This window comes from Ceratotherium simum, chromosome 28 (assembly GCF_057802395.1).
Source record: "Ceratotherium simum simum isolate JZ-2026a chromosome 28, ASM5780239v1, whole genome shotgun sequence".
In the NCBI taxonomy this organism is placed as follows: domain Eukaryota; kingdom Metazoa; phylum Chordata; class Mammalia; order Perissodactyla; family Rhinocerotidae; genus Ceratotherium; species Ceratotherium simum.
Window position 1 is genome coordinate 17,543,383 of NC_141927.1, and position 17,712 is coordinate 17,561,094.

General features: G+C 40.3%; 1 protein-coding gene across 1 annotated transcript in view; it reads left to right on the top strand.

Moving 5' to 3' along the window:
- Positions 1 to 2,291: 2,291 nt before the first annotated feature.
- The window catches only part of CYP4V2 (cytochrome P450 family 4 subfamily V member 2), a 28,059-nt gene continuing 12,638 nt past the window's right edge, over positions 2,292 to 17,712 (top strand). The window contains exons 1-6 of the mRNA XM_004428768.3: positions 2,292 to 2,600; positions 10,971 to 11,083; positions 12,458 to 12,543; positions 13,342 to 13,532; positions 13,928 to 13,997; positions 15,789 to 15,915. Of these exons, the coding sequence (XP_004428825.1) occupies positions 2,387 to 2,600; positions 10,971 to 11,083; positions 12,458 to 12,543; positions 13,342 to 13,532; positions 13,928 to 13,997; positions 15,789 to 15,915 (801 nt within the window). The 5' untranslated portion in view covers positions 2,292 to 2,386. The remainder of the gene's footprint in view (positions 2,601 to 10,970; positions 11,084 to 12,457; positions 12,544 to 13,341; positions 13,533 to 13,927; positions 13,998 to 15,788; positions 15,916 to 17,712) is intronic.

Here is a 17,712-nt window from a genome sequence, read left to right on the forward strand (position 1 = left end):
AGCTCAGGGCAAATCTTCCTCACCAAAAAAAAAGCACTCTCTTAAGATAAGCATGCATACTTCCCCTCCTATGCCCTTTTGGTAATGCCCGGATTAGTCCATTTCTTGACACGAGGATCATGTTGACCTGCTAATTTGCAACTGGATACTCCTTTGAAACTTTGATGAATATGCACCCTGGGTGTGTTTAATGTATCTTCCTTATTCTAAAAAGATAGAAGACTGTGCTAAAAACCATGCTTCTCAGGAACGCTTTCCTCCTTTCTGGAAAAGCCTTCCCGGGTTACAATCCTCACTCTGACTCAAGTAAAACTCACCTTATTTCTCTTATCTGTAGAATGGTTACTGGTTATTTTGCTTCAACAAGACGTACATAAAATGAAAAGTCTAAGTTCTTCTTCTCCATTCCCACTCCATAGAGTTGATCAATATTTTTTTCCCCAGACATTAGTCTAGCTGGAGAGAAACTTTTTCTCCCCAAGATGGCATTACATCTCCCAAAGAGGCCCTGCAAGCAACTGTGGGCATCCTTTACAATGGCTGCAAGTAAAACTAACCTAATTGATACCGGCTCAAGACAAGGTTGACATGAGGGAAGCCATATTGTAGAAAAGAAGCCCTATTGTAACTTTCAATGACCTCTGACAAACTAACCCAGCTGGATATGCTCCCTCCAGGAGATCTAACTGCTCTGTAGATTTTACAACCCCTGCTTGTGCATGTACCTCCCAGCTGCGATAAGATGATAACTTTATTCTTTTGAGTTCCTTAGGAATGTGATGACCCCTGAACAGAGAGTCTATGCTGATGGCCATCATCAGTGAAAACTGAAAGATCTGGTGTGGCACTCCTGTCTGCAACACCAGAAGGTCAACATTCCTAACCCCCTCCCCAATAACCCAATGGCCTATATAACTGCTGTAAGATTTTGTGCCCCTTTAAGATGGTTCTTCTGGACATGAGTCGGCCATCTTCCCTCTTGCTAGCAAGCTGTAATAAAAAAGTCCTTTTTCTCCTACCACCTTGTCTCTTGACTATTGGCATGTCTTGCGGTGAGCAGAAGGCCCCACATTGGGTGGTAACATAATGAAGCAAAGTAGGAATCAAGGGTATTTCTCAATGTCATCTTCCTTGGCTCTTTTCCTATAGCTTACAAATCTGCTACTAGGAGAAAGACACGCCCAGCCCAGTCCCTTTGTAAGAAGGATCAAGTGTAGACAAGGGAACCTGAGTCAGGATTGGGGTACCTCTGGCTGAAGGAAAGAGAAAAATTGGTAGTCAAGGAAGGCAGCCCTTGCACAGAACTGTCCTTCCCCAGGCTCAGTGGTTTGTCTTCCTTCCCTTTTGACAGCACTCCATAACTACTATCTCCTTAACAAACCCTCCTCTCCCAGCATCTCTCACCTCCACGGCTGTCAGAGACCTTGACTTTCATCCTCTCCTACCCGCCCCTATCTTTTTCTCTTAATGTTGGCTTTTCTAGGTCCCGAGGATATTTGGAAAATACTTGGATCACAACCTCCTAACTCAGCTCTCTTGTGTCTCAGTCACCATATCAAACTGATACGTGGTGCCCCTAAGGCTACCCTAGATCCAAGTAGGGAGCTGCTCTGCAAGACTCTGACGCAGAAGCCAGGATGCAACTCGCCTCCTGGGAGGCGGCCAGTCCTAGCAGCGTGGAACTCTGCCCGCTGCGCAAGGAAGCGTGAGGTTAGATACCCAGCTGAGAAAAAGTAAGCTCCAAAGGTTGCATTTCAAACCACATGCCTCTTTATTTCCATTTTAACACTGCTCACTCTCGCCGGGATTCTCCCACGCCCAGTAGCGGGGTCCTCTAACCCCAAGCTCATCCCACCTGGCCCCAGGGCGCCTCTCCCTCAGGAAGCTGCCTTAAATTTCACCTGCCCTGTTCCCCTGCCCACTTGAGTTAAGTGCCCTCATTTTCGTTCAGCATACTCTGTGCAGCCCTGAAATTGTTTTCTGGTCTTTGCTTCCTGCTTGAACCAAACAAAGAGGCCCGTCTGCATGACGTAGGCTTTTGCTATGCACAATGACAACCTCTTTTGGTGTTTTCCTCCGAGCCTGGGAGGCTCCAACCTACTCCTGAGGGCCAGCGCGGCCCCTGCAGCGGGAAGCCCCCGTCTTGGGGGTCCCCGCTTCAGGGCGGCCAGGCCTGTGCCTACCCCCGCCCGGAGGAGGAAGAAGTGGGGAGGTCGTGGCGCCACCTCTTCCCCCTCGCGGAGGCGCCCGCATCCCTGCGGCCCGGAACTCCTCCCAGGGCCAGCGCACTTGACCTCCAGGGGCTGGACCACGGGGGCCGCCCCGAGCACTCCGCCCCCGGCGTCCTGGCAGCCTCAGTCCCAGTGCGAAGAGGACCGCAGGCGCGATGATGGCGCTGTGGCTGGTGCACATGGGGCAGAAGCTGCTGCTCTGGGGCGCCGTGAGCGCCATCTCCCTGGCGGGCGCCACCCTAATCCTGAACGTCCTGCAGATGGTGGCGAGCTACGCGTGGAAGTGGCAGCAGATGAGGGCCGTCCCGACCTTACCCGGCGCCTACCCTTTCGTGGGCCACGCGCTGAAGCTCAAGCCGGACGCGAGAGGTAAGGGAGCGCGCCCGGGACCTCCTCCCGGAGCCTGAGGCCCGGGCCGCCCCGCCCCGCGCGCCTTCCCATCGGCCGGGAACACTGACGAGGCGCTGGCTGTCAGGAGAGAGAAGAATCTGTTACCCGCTGGAGAATGGATTCCCGATTCTACCGTTTCTTTTCCAGTTTACGACATTGACAAAATTGCTAGTGCCCTCCATTCCATAGGAACTTTTTCTTTATGTATAGCATGAAATGCAGTATTTCTAAACTCCTGTCATTCTGCTTTTCCTCTTTTCCTTTTCCCACCTTGTGGCTGCTCCTATCTCAAAACACTGCCTGTCTTGGCTGTTAAAGCGTTAAGGGCAGAAATTTCCCCTGAACAGGGTAAATACCTGAAAACTTAGAACGACCCTCCTCTGTCTCTGTCTCTCTCTTTGGAAAATAAGAGAGCAGAGTTCATCTGAGATGCCCCCACACTCCACCCCACCCCAGACATCGTAAGACTTGTCTACAACTTTCATTCCTTCCTGACCTTCATATTTTAGCCCTTTTAAGGAGGTTGCATAAATACAATAAACTGTGATGGCAAGGCCTCCAGCAAGTTCATACTGCAGGTTTCAAAAGTCTTATTTATTAAAGAATAAATTGTTTTTTATTGAAATCATCTTTTTGAAGAGATAGATTTATATTATGTTTTGTTGATGGGGAAAAAAAAAAACATCGTTTTAAGCTAGAAAGCTCTCAGAAATACCTGATATTTGCAATCTGCCATCAGGGAGGTTGGATTAGATCTTAGCACTTCATTTTCACGGGTGTATAAGTTGAGATACCCAGAGCTGGAGACTTGCCCAAAATGACATATTTTAAGATGAGCCCAGGACCAGAATCCAATCCCCCCTCAGATTAATTGTTAATAGTAGTTTTACAGGCTGAACATTAACTCCAAAACTTGAAGGATTATTTCTTTCCCGCTTCTGTTTCCCCAAATAAAAATAGTTATTTCAACTTCACAGGAATATGATGAGGTCTCACGAGAGAGTGTTTACCAAAATATTGAAAATGTTTTCTGGCAGAAGAAATTCAAGTAAACTTTTTACCATTAATATGACTAATGTGACAAGTGATCCAACAACACGTTTAGATATATGGAAACCACATTTGTAAAAATCATCTTGGTTAATACTAAAAGCAGAGCTAACCTCCCCTTTCTACTCTAATGCTTTATAAATATTAAAAAAAAATAATTGTGTAGAACTATAGATTCCCCCACCCTCCAAGAAGAAACAGTATACTTAATAAATCTCATCATATTATCATGGGGAATTTTTCTAAGAATTGAAATCTCAGAGCGAGTTTGTTTCAAAACAAACTGTGAGTTGATTGGAGTATTTAAAGTAATTCTTGGAGTGAAGAGAAGGACAATCTACTGTCTTTTACAAGGAGACTTTTTAATGCATCAACAAGTACCGGATTTTGGCATCAGGCAAACCTTTGCTCAATTTCCAGCTTTGCAATCAAGTTGTTTGTTTCACTTTGAGAAGTTGTTTAAAACTCTCAAAGTTAGAAGTTTTTACCCTTTACTTGTAAAAGTAACTATATTCTGGAGGTATCTTAAGGATTAAATTTAATGCATGCAGTTTCTAGATCATCACTGTCCAGAATTTGGTTAGAATAAATTCTGTAATTGTCAATTAAGCATTTATGGAGGCCCTGCTTTGTGCCCAGCATTGAGCTTAGCAAAACTGGGGATATTCTAAGATTAACCTGATCTCTTACACAGGAGGCTGTGCCTTTCATTTTGTGGCTGCTGTCCAAATTCTGGCCTCAGTAATCTCTCCTGGAGTATGGCAGTTGACATCTAATTAGCCTCTCGAACTCTAATCTCTTGCTTTTCCATTCCATTATGTCAACACCTGCTGTCCCCAGCTGCTCCCTGCTATTGGACCTGAAACTTTCGAAGCACAGATTCAGACTTCCCCGTCTCCTCTGTCAGACCAGACCAAGGCAGGCAGTCTATTAGCATGAAGCACGATAGTTTGACACTGTTGATTTGACCCAGCTCTTTGCACAGCAATTTTGACAACTGGTTTGACCGGGAGACATTGTGAAGCAGTGTGGTGTAATGGTTAAGATGGCACGTTCTGGGGTATGACTGCCTTGGGTACAAAGCCAGGTTCCACTATTTACTAGCTCTGTGATACTGGACAAGTTACTTAATTGTGCACAATTTCCTCAATCGTTTAATAACAGTAATAAGAGTGCTTCTGATCTAACTATGATGAGGCATAAAAGATAATGCATCTAAAACCCTTAGCTCTAGATCTGACATATAATAATGTCCCATAGCAAATAAATAGGACATAATGAATGTTAGCTATTTTAGGATAATTATTAATAGGTTCTGATGTGCCCAAATGTGCAAACACTTTTTGACCCTGAGCTAACATCTGTTGCCAATCTTCCTTTTTTTTTTTTGCATGAGGAAAATTAGCCCTGAGCTAACACCTGTGCCAGTCTTCCTCTGTTTTGTATGTGGGTTGCTGCCACAGCATGGCTGATGAGTGGAGTAGATCCACGCCTGGGATCCAAACCCATGAACCCTAGGCTGCCGAAGCAGAGCATGCTGAACCTTAACCACCATGCCACGGGGCTGGCCCCTGAAAACACTTTTTAAAAAATAATTACTATTTGTTTAGTATTATATGCAGTGGACATCCCTGAGCCTTGGCCGGTCTCCCACTGCCCTTTGAGGAGCTTGAGCTGAAGCCCAGGGGTGGGCGAAGCTTAGGAATGGATGAGAAGCAGGGATGGGCTGAGCATGTGCACATTTATTGACTCTGAAAAAGAGCTGAAAAGTTTAATAGTTTGGTTTTTTATGCCACGTCAGTTTGTCCCTGGTGCCCAAATTCCCTTGTCAAAACAGCCTTGTCAAAATCTCAAGTACCATATTAGTAGCCTCACAGTGGGGTTGGAATTGTCAAGTCAGGCCTCATGGGTATCAACACAAAAAGTGTTGACTCCCAAGTTTTCCTCATTACTTTGATGCTGTAGTTGGGACTGATGGTCACCATTTCCCTGTACCCAACAAAAGGGCCAGCCGTAAAGCAGAGCCAGTGCCCCTAACCGTGGCTCCATCGAATCCCAGCCTATTTTCCACCCCTAGAAGCTTCCTGTGGTCCCAGCATACCCAAGTTATTCACAGATCTCACACACGTTAGTGTTATTGTCCTAAAATACAACTCTAGTCATGCTAGTCCTCTTCAGAACCGTTCAGTTACTCCCTAGAGCCTATAAAAGAGAATCAAAGTTCCACGGCCCTCCAGTGCTCTAATCGCATCTCCCAGTGCTATCACCCCTCATCCTTTGCTGTGGCTGAAGCTACAGGGAGTTTTCAGACCCCATTCTTCTGCCCTGCTATTTCTGTTGCTTGGTTTACATTCTCCTCTCCCACCCCACTTCCCTCTTTCTGCCTGTAAAGATCCCACTCATTCTTTAATGCTCAAATTCATGAAATTTCTCCATTTCTTTCAGTGAGAATCAGTAACTCCTCAGGCTTAAACTTAATTTTAGTACCCATTTCATTCTCTCTGGTGTTGTGATTAGTTATAGAAGTGACCGCCTCCCAGGATTATAAATTCTTGGAGAGTAGGGAGCAGGTCTTTTGGAGGTGCACATATCTTGCAAGTGGAATGCATGGGTGAGCTTATTGTATTTCCAGGGAGAATTAAGGTACTTCCATCATATTCATTCTCATTTCTGGACATGTCATAGAAAACTGATTTGATTGACTACTAAATTCCCAATGTAGGGATTATCTAATTCTTACATTGTCTTTAATGCTGCTCAGCAGTCCTTTTTAGCTCCATGATTCTTTCTTGTATTCATTAGGACAGATCTTTCACATTTTTTGTCACATTTCCAAACCCAGTTCCGCCATGTGGACTCTTAAGTTATAAACTTTTTCCCACTATTAAAGAAAATGTAGACACAAGCCAATTATTTATATATTTGTATATGTATGTGTTCTTCTCCCACTAACAAAATATTTTTTAAATCTTCCTCCAGCTTACTTCTTATTCTCCACTTCAGAAAAATAGATCTCCTTTCTTTTTAAAATTTTGTTTATTTTGAAATAATTTTAGACCTACAGAAAAGTTGTAAAAATAGTACAGAGATTTCACATATGCCCTCTACCCAGCTTCCTCTAATGGTGACATCTTACACAATTAGTATAATTATCAAAACTAGAAAATTCGCATTTTATATAATTTGTATAATATTATTAATGAAACTACAGCCCTTATTTGAATTTCACAACTGTTTCAAGTAATGTCCTTTTTCTCTTCCAGGACTCAGTCCAAGATCTCACAGGGCATTTAGTTGCTGGGTCCACTGTGTTATGTTCCCTGACACTAGTCTTTCCTAATCTGTGACCTTGATGCTTTTGCTGAGTACTGCTCAGGTATTTTGTAAAATGTCTCTCAATTTGGATTTTTCTGTTGCTTTCTCATAATTAGGTTGAGGTTATGCATTTTTGGCAAGAATACCATAGAAGTGATGTTGAAAGCTCTTTCTCTAAGATCAGGAACAAGACAAGGGTGCCTACTCTCACTACTTTTATTCAATGCAATATTGCAAGTCCTAGCCAGAGCATTTAGGCAAGAAAAAGAAATAGAGGGCATCCATTATCAAAAAGGAAGAAGTAAAGCTGTCACTATTTGCAGATGATGTGATTTTTTTTTTGTGAGGAAGATCAGCCCTGAGCTAACATCCATGCCAATCCTCCTCTTTTTGCTGAGGAAGACTGGCCCTGGGCTAACATCCGTGCCAGTCCTCCTCCACTTTATATGGGATGCCACCACAGCATGGCTTGACAAGCGGTGCATCAGTGCACTCCTGGGATCCGAACCCTGGGCGGCCGCAGGGGAGCGTGTGCACTTAACCACTACACCACGGGGCAGGCCCCCAGATGACGTCATATGATATATAGAAAACCTTAAAGACTCGACCAAAAAACTATTAGAACTAATAAACAAATTCAGTAAAGTTGCAAGATACAAAATCAATATACAAAAATCAGTTGCATTTCTATACACTAATAATGAACTATCAGGAAGAGAAATTAAGAAAACAATCCTTTTTACAATTGCATCAAAAAGAATAAAATACCTAGGAATAAATTTAACCAAAGAGGTGAAAGACCTGTACACTGAAAACTATAAGACATTGATGAAAGAAATGGAAGAAGACACAAAGAAATGGAAAGATATCCCATGCTCATGGATTGGAAAAATTAATATTGTTAAAATGTCCACACTACCTAAAGAAGTCTGCAGAGTCAATGTAATGTCTATCAAAATTCCAATGGCATTTTTCACAAAAATAGAACAAACAATCCTAAAATTCGTATGGAACCACAAAAGACCCTGAATAGCCAAAGCAATCTTGAGAAAGAAGAACAAAGCTGGAGGCATCACACTCCCTGATTTCAAACTCTATTACAAATTTATAGTAATGAAAACAACATGATATTAGCAAAAAAAAGACACACAGATCAATGGAACAGAATAGACAGCCCAGACGTAAACCCATGCAAATATGGTCAATTAATTTACCACAAAGGAGCCAAGAATATATAATGGGGAAAGGATAGAGTCTTCAACAAATGGTGTTGGGAAAACTGGTACACTATCTCACACCATATACAAAAATTAATTCAAATGGACTAAAAACTTGAATGTAAGACTTGAAACCATAAAACTCCAAGAAGAAAACATATAGGCAGTAAGATCCTTGACGTTGCTCTTGGTGATGACTTTTTGGATTTGACACCAAAAGCGAAGGCAACACAAGCAAAAATAGACAAGTGGGACTACATCAAACTAAAAAGCCTCTGCACAGCAAAGGAAACCATCAACAAAATGAAAAGGCAACCTACTGAATAGGAGAAAATATTTGCAAATCATATATCTGACAAGGGGTTAATATCCAAAATATATAAAGAACTCATACAACTCAATAGCAAAAAGCAAATAATCTGATTAAAAAATGGGCAGAGAATCTGAATAGACATTTTTCCAAAGAGGGGGTACAGATGGCCAACAGATACATAAAAAGGTGCTCCATGTTACCAATCATCAGGGAAATGCAAATCAAAACCACAATGAGATATCACCTCACACCTGTTAGAATGGCTATTATCAAAAAGACAAGAAATAACAAACGTTGGCGAGGATGTGGAGAAAAGAGAACACTTGTGTACTGTTGGTGGTAATGTAAATTGGTGCAGCCACTATGACAAACAGTTTGGAGGTTCCTCAAAAAATTAAAAATAGAACTATCATATGATCCAAAAGTTCCCCTTCTGGGTATTTATTGGAAGGAAACGAATACTAAGTCAAAAAGATATATGTACCCCCATGTTCATTGTAGCATTATTTATAATAGCCAAGACATGGAAGCAACTTAAGTGTCCATCGATGGATGAATGAATAAAGAAGTTGTGGTGTGTGTGTGTGTGTGTGTGTGTGTGTATATGTATGTATGTATATATATATGTATGTATATATGTATATATATATATGATGGAATATTATTTGGCCATAAAAAAGAAGGAAATCCTGCCATTTGCTGCAACATGGATTAACCTTGAGGGCATCATGCTAAGTGAAATAAGTCAGACACAGAAAGACAGATACTGGATATCTCACTTATATGTGGAATCTAAAACAACAACAAAAACAAAAACCCAGACTCATAGATAAAGAGAACAGATTGGTGGTTGCCAGAGGCAGGGGGTAGAGGGTGGGCAAAATGGGTGAAAGTGATCAAAAGTTACAAACTTCCAGTGATAAAATAAATAAGTCCTGAGGATGTAATGTACAGCATGGTGACTATGGTTGATAATGTTGAATTGTATGTTTGAAAATCACTGAGAGAGTAGATCTTAAAAGTTCTCATCTCAAGGAAAAAATTATTTTGTAACTACGTGTGATGATGGATGTTAACTAGACGTACTGTGGTGATCATTTCACGATATATACAAATGTCGAATCATTATGTTGTACACCTGAAACTAATATAATATTATATGTCAAGTATATCTCAATTAAAAAAAAGAATACTGTAGAAGTGATGTGTCCTTCATGGTGCATCATATCATGGGACATGATGACAATATATTGTCATTGGTGTTGTTGACCTTGATTGCTTCGTTAAAGTGATGTCTGCCAGGTTGTTTCACTCTAAGCTTACTATGTTTCCCTTGGTAATTTATAAATATTATAGATAAATATTATCAGTGTAAATATTTAGGGATACTTTGTGACTATGCAAATAGCCTGTTTCTCCTCAAACTTTTTGCACCCACTGATTTTTACATCCACTGGTGGATCTTGGTTGCAACAGTGATTACTGTGGTGTTTGCCTAATGGTAATTTTGTATTTCCTTCATTTCTTCTAAGTGCCTTACTTAGAATTATTCTGTAAATAAGAGTTGTCCCTTAGCATTTATGTATCTTAGTATAAACTCATATATCTTTATTTTATTCTATGTACTATCATTCTTTATTCTGTTGCTCAAATTGTTCCAGTCTGGGCTATTAGGAGCTCTTTCAAGTTGGCTCCTTGACTTTTCAACATGACCCCATCATTTTTTGAGCACTTCCTTATTTTCTGGAAAAACCCACAATATATTCCACTCATCTGGTATTTTCTCTGCCTCAGCCCTGAAATCAGTCACTTCTCCTGGGATCACTGGGGAACAGTATTAGGAAACTGAGATCTGGGTGCCAGCCAAGGAGAGGGAGCCAACCTGGGAGGTTATATTTCCAGAAATCTGGTTTGGAGCATCAGAGACTTCCCGGGGTAATCCTGTTTAAGATGACAGTGGAAGAATAAGTTGGTGCTGTTAGACAAAAAACAATGGAAATAGAGTTTCCTATAAAGAGAAGAGATTCTGTGAAGGCCTTGAGACCTTTGAGAAGTTGAAGGACAGGAGAGTTTATAGAGAGTGGAAGGGGAGCATCGACCAGGGCAGGAGAGGCAGCGTGAGGCAAGGCCTGGAGAAACTTAACAGCCTCAGGGGCTTTGGACAATGCACATGATAAGGCTCACCACAAGCATCCCTCTCACGAGCATCCCTGATGTTTGGCATTTCACAGTTAACCAGGTTGTTTCATGTGTTATCTCACTCATAATTAATTTAAATTATCCTTGTTATTCAATCATTAAATCATTTAATAGAGACCTTGGAGATATTAAGTGACTTGCCCAAAAAGTTAAAAAAAAAACAAACAAAATACCCACAAATAAAACCTCTAAGGCACAATAAGGAACTTATTACAAAGTTCTTGAATGAATTTAAAATTAAATATTTTCTTTCAGATTTTTTTCAGCAGCTAATTTATTACACTGAGGAAAACCGACACCTACCACTGCTAAAAATCTGGCTTGGGCCAGTGCCAGTAGTGGTCTTTTATAATGCAGAAAATGTGGAGGTGAGTATATGGCAAATACGATCAATATTCCACTGTATATTTGATGGGGTGAGAATCACATCGGAATAAATATCATAAATGTGTCCTTATATTTACTTGAATTCAGTACATTGAGCATTCCATTAAATATTTTAGGCTATGTATGCTTTAATGCTTTCCAGATGTAGTCTAAATCCTGGGAAGAGTAGCAGTCTCTAGATGTCTGTACACATTTGTTATCAGGTCCCAATATATTTGTTCCCTTTTTTGGAAAGTCTGCAAAAGGATATAGTTTTATAGAACCATAAATAAATTATTCCACAAGGTAAGCATATGCTATCTACCAGGCACTATGATTCCAAAAATATAAGACTAATAAAATATGAATGTTTCCCTCAGGATGCTCAGAGTCTCATATTTTATCCATTACATATTTATTATTTCAAGTTAATTTTCCTGAAAGAGGATGCTAATCTGATCTTGATAGGGTAGATATTGTTAATCCAAGCTCTTGAAATTACTCCTCAAAAAGATTGCATACCTTTTACTTATTATTGTACACTGGGGAAATTATCCTGTGGTTCGATAAGAAAAGGATTTGAGTCAGGGAGTAAAAATGGGATAAACAGAGCTTCTCTTCGTGGAACAAAATGAAAAGAGTTTCCCAGGGAATATCACTGGGATATGTCTTTCTTAGTTATTACAGTGAAAATGTTGGAGTTTCTCTTGTACTACACTCCAGAATCCTGGTTATTTTTGGCCACTGCTGACTTAGTATAAGTAGGTTTGGTATATGTGGGTAGAGATCTATCCAGAGTAGGGGACTTAAGCAAGAAGTCTGGGGAGCATTTTGTGCTCAGTCCTAAATGCTCATCTTTTCTACTTCACTTTGACTCCAGGTGACCTGCTCATACGCATGGCTTCCAAAGTTGTTTATATGCTGGAGACACTCTAATGTGTACCTCTAGCTTAAGCCTTTATCCGGAGCTTCCCTCCTCCTTTCAGACCATGGCAACTTGAATGCCTCCAAGTCAACATACCTGAAAGTAAACTTGTCATTTTCATCTCCCTACACGTGGTCTTCCTTGAATTCACCTGCCTCCTCTCTTCCATCCCCTGCCCTCAATCACTGCCTCTACTTCGTCTCATGGCAGGAACCAGGGAATCATCTTAGACATTTTCCTTCCTCTCAACTCCATTTAGTTCCCAAGACTGAATGACAGTTATGTATTCAAAAGTCTAATTGAATTTCTTTGAGGCACAGGAATGAATCACAGAGAAATAATAGTTATGAAATGTTACTTTAAAAAGCAGTTGTGTTCTAGCCAGGTATTCTCGTAACTGAGGTTGTTTTGATGTCTGTCTATCTCTGAAATATTTTTTTCTCTGTCTAAGGTAATTTTAACTAGTTCGAGGCACATTGACAAATCCTATATGTACAAGTTCCTAGAACCCTGGCTTGGCCTAGGACTTCTTACAAGGTATGTCAGGGAAAATTGGTAAAGCTGTCTCATAGAAACAGTTATTTCTATAGGCAAGTTGTTTTGTCAGGAGTTGACAAAATGTGGTCTTCCTGTAGCAAGAGTGTGCTGTCAGGAAGTAGGAGAGAAGCTAGAAGGAAAGGTAGGGCGAACAATGGGCCTTTGACAGGCAGGAGTACAGGATTAATGGTAATCTCCAGCCACCATATTCGATAATGATGACCACCAGTGTTCTAAGAAGAATTAGAAGGTCCTGATGTATGAATGAAGTAAAACAATGGAGAGTTTGGAGCAGGGAAATCGAAAATCCAATGAAAAAGGCAGTCAGCCCCAGAGAAGTATATGGAGCACAGTAACCTCAATCTTTAAGCTGACATCCAGAAATAGGACTCCATCCTCTCTGAGAGAGCCTAGCAAGAGAATGGGAGAACCCTTGTGGGGACTTTGGAGAATTCAAAGAGAGCAGAGACCAAAGTAGAATCATGGAACATGTGGATCATCTGAGGACTCAGGTGTTGATAGAGGGGAGGAAAAAACCCTTATTCTTAGAAACTCAGAACTTAGAAATTTAGAAAAAATTTTTTCAATTTTTATGAATGTTCTTTTAAATATTAGTAATATAAAATAATATCTAAAATATCCACATTCTGTAACTATATATGGATCTTTGTCATTCTGACCAAAGCTTTGAGAATCTATAGATTAAGCTGTTTCAGGACAATTTTGTTGACTTGACTGTATTTATACCTTATTTGCTTTGGTTGCTTCTCTTATTGTAACCATGTATTGTATTTCTAGTACTGGAAACAAATGGCGCTCTAGGAGAAAAATGTTAACACCCACTTTCCATTTTACAATTCTGGAAGATTTCTTAGATGTCATGAATGAACAAGCAAATATATTGGTTAATAAGCTTGAAAAACATGTTAACCAAGAAGCGTTTAACTGCTTTCTTTACATCACTCTTTGTGCCTTAGATATAATCTGTGGTAAGTCTTGTTGATTTGTTTCTAAAGTTATGATGTAAAGATAAAATGGCCCCAATAGAAAATAACATGCCGCTGGGAAGGCAAATGAGGGGATTGGAAAGGATACTGCATTCTTCAGGGTGGTCCTACTGCTAAGTTAGCCACCTGAGAAGCAGCAGCCACTCCTAGGGCTTTGAACAGAGCAGTCACAGAGTCAACATGCCAGGAAGATCAGAAGAAAGAAAGAGCAGGAATAGGGAGTAGGAATCAGAAGGTACTAGAGAAGAGGGAAAAGGGGGAAAGAACAATTCTGAAATGTATATGAACTTATGTCTTTTTTCAAGTGTCTGCCACTGGAAAATAAAGGCAAGATATGTGCATGAATTGAATGGCTGCTTCTCACCCATATTTTACAGAAACAGCTATGGGGAAGAATATTGGTGCTCAAATTAATAATGATTCTGAGTATGTCCGTGCAGTTTACAGGTAAACAGAGTCCTTTCAATTCTTTTAAAATTGTTATTGATTAGGGCTTTAAAAAATTGTTGCTAATAATTTCTGTCTGTGTTGTATCTTTTTCATTGTTTTGAAATGAAACATTATACTAAAAATTAACCAAATCATTTAGCATTTATTTTAACAGTAGAGGAATGGTTGTGTAAATTATGGCACACCCAGATTATGCAGAATTTAAAATGATTATTTTATAATATATTGAGAGATTATGTTATGATGCTAAGTGATAAGAGAAAGATAAAAACAATTTTTTAATATGATAACCACTAGGTATAAAAAATTATTCTTAGGAAGAAAAACACTAGAAGATACTATAGCAAAATGTTGGCTGTGGTCATTATTGTTTTTTGTATGTGCTTCTCTTTCTTATTGTTTTTTGTTTGTGTGTTATTCGTTCTCCTTTCCCATATTTTCTGCATTGAGTGTGTATTGTTCTTTAATTGAAATAATCAATTTTACTTTAAAAATTGCTTGCAATTATTCAGCTATTCAGAAGCAGGGCCAGTATTTGATTTGATATAGCCTATCTTTAAGTCCACTGCTCATTTCACTTCATTTTAATAAATATTTATTGAATATCTGTAATCTGCCATTCATTGCACAAGATTCTGACTCGCTTTATAGTAGCACACAAAACAGACAGGATAGCCAGAATAGCATGGGAAACATGCACTGAAACAAATAAATATAAACTTATAAATTATAATAATTGCTTAGAAAGAAAAGACCAAATTGATATGAGAGAGGAAAACAGGAATATGTCCTAGAGATTGAGCAGCCAGCAAAGGCCTCTCTGAAGAACTGGCATCTAAGCTGTCCCGAAGGAGGTGATCATGTAGACATCTTTCTGTTCCATCACTGGAAATGATGAGGGAGGTGCTCGGGACAGCTCTGTGACAGATGGGTATTTAGTGAGCACTTTTCTTTAGAAGATGGCAACCCGTTGTTTTCTGTCACTCCAGAGGAGTGCTCAAGCAAGTGAGTGGACATTAAAAAGAGGCAGATTTCATCTCAACCTGTGGTGGCAGAGCCACAGGCAGCCTTGGGAGGTCGAGAACTCTCCCTGAAGAAACAGAAGCAGAGATCAGATGGCCATCTAGTAAGGATGTTTTATAACAGATCCTTCATTCTTCTAAAGAACCCATTAAATTGTTAAGCTCCATTGGAGGTGTCATAGCGCATGCATTCATTGTTAAGCGTAAAGCATGGAGCTCTTACCAGCCTCTAAGATGAATCATCATCCTTCCCACAAATTACGCTCCCTGAGACCAGGCACCAAATGGTGCTCAAGAAACACACATTTCCGGGGCCAGCCTGGTGGCGCAAGCGGTTAAGTGCCCGCACTCCACTGCGGCAGCCCGGGGTTCGCCGGTTCGGATCCTGGGCGCACACCAGCGCACCGCTTGTCAGGCCGTGCTGGGGCGGCATCGCATATAAAGTAGAGGAAGATGGGCGTGGATGTTAGCCCAGGGCCAGTCCTCCTCAGAAAAAAGAGGAGGATTGGCATCGGATGTTAGCTCAGGGCAGATCTTCCTCACGAAAAAAAAAAAAAAAAACAGGCCGTGCTGGGGCGGCATCGCATATAAAGTAGAGGAAGATGGGCGTGGATGTTAGCCCAGGGCCAGTCCTCCTCAGAAAAAAGAGGAGGATTGGCATCGGATGTTAGCTCAGGGCAGATCTTCCTCACGAAAAAAAAAAAAAAAAAAGAAAGAAACACACGTTTCCAATGTATCAGCTGATGTATTTTTATCCTATTTCTAGGATGAGTGATATGATACATCGAAGAATGAAGATGCCCTGGCTCTGGCTTGACCTTTTGTTCCTTATGTTTAAAGAAGGATGGGAACACAAAAGGGTCCTGAAGATCCTACATAATTTTACCAACAATGTAAGTCCTCGAGATTTTTTTTTTTTATTGTGGTAAAATATACATAACATAACATTTACCATTATAGCCATTCAAAATGTACAATTTGGTAGCATTCAGTGCATTCACAATGTTGTGCAACCATTACCACTATCCATTTCCAGAACTTTTATGAGTCCATGATTTCTAGGTTTTGTTAACATACCCATTATAGGACCATGGAGCCTGAGTCTCATAAAATAAAAGTTGGATTGAATAATACTGGTAAAGAGTAGACAGCATGATTACATTTAAATTATATGTTCACCAAATATTAAACACTTGTTAGGTGCCAAATACTGTACCAAGTGTTAGAAATATAGTACTGAGTAAGACATGTATGTTCTCTACCCTAAAAGAGGTTAGGCTAGTGGGGGAGATTGTCTATTAAAAAAATTGCAAAATGTGGTATGAACCATGAACATTTATTAACAAACAGAGTGCTATGTTAAAAGAATAAAGAGACAAGGATCTGTGTTATAAGAATCTCCTGGACAATGTCTGAATTAGGTAGTAGTTTTCAAAGGCAAACGGCATTTATAGCAATATCTCAACTGGGAAAAGATTAAAATAACCAGATATTACCATTTTATTTCCAATTCAGAAATAGCAAGGAGATAGTGATGTTGTTTTGGATATAGGATGTCAGTCTGTGTTAAAGATGTGTTTATGAAAAAGCAAGATTTAGTTGAAAATATATATCAAATTATGATTTAAATGTACTGATAAAAGTGCCTATTTAAATGTATTCTCTCTTTGCTGTAAATTTTGGTTTAAAGTATATTGGAATTGGGCCGGCTCCGTGGCTTAGCGGTTAAGTGCGTGCACTCTGATGCTGGCGGCCCGGGTTTGGATCCCGGGAGCGCCCCGAGGCACCACTTCTCTGTCCAACGCGAGGCCGAGTCCCACGTACAGCAACTAGAAGGATGTGAACCTATGACATACAACTATCTACTGGGGCTTTGGGGGGAAAAAACTGAATAAATAAAATCTTTAAAGTATATTGGAATTACTTCCTTACCATGAGGTACATCCTACCACCAACAGATCAAGTGGTTACTAAGTCAGTAGAAGTTAGATGAAGGAGATGTTGGATTGAGTTGGCTGCTGTGGAATATATAATCACCTGGCAGTAGGAGAATGGCCAACAGTTTGTATTTTGTGAGTGTAATTACATTTTTCCTCAAATTTCATGCATTGATATCAGTATCAACAATTAATGAATTCCAAATTGGATGAGCCATATTATTCATTTAATAAATATTGAAATGTATACTCAGTGCTAGGCAATAGGGGTTCCACCAAGATAAAAAGAAAACATGGTGTTTTGCCCTCAACTAACTTGGCATCTATTCATTCAAACCACTTAGTAGCAGGTTTGGTCAATTGCCTGATAGGAGAAGAAAGCTGAAATGTATAACCAAATTGTTTAGGGGCTTTAATTCTTTTGTTCATTCAACACATACTTAATGAGCATTCTCAAAATGCCAGGCATTGTTCTAGAGGTTAGAAATATGTCAGTGAACAAATTTGCTGCCACATGGATGGTACATTCTAGTTGGAGGAGAAAGACACTAAATAGCAAGTATAATATAATGTCAGGTAGTAAGTGACATGGAATAAAAGTAGGGTTAGGAAGGTAGTGAGTGCTAGGGACCAGGATAGCAGTGATCAGGGAAGGGCTTTCTGATAATGTGACAATTGTCAGAGACCTGGAAGAAAGGAGAGAGGCAGCCGTGCTGGCATCTGAGGAAAGAACATTCTAGGCAGAAGGAACAA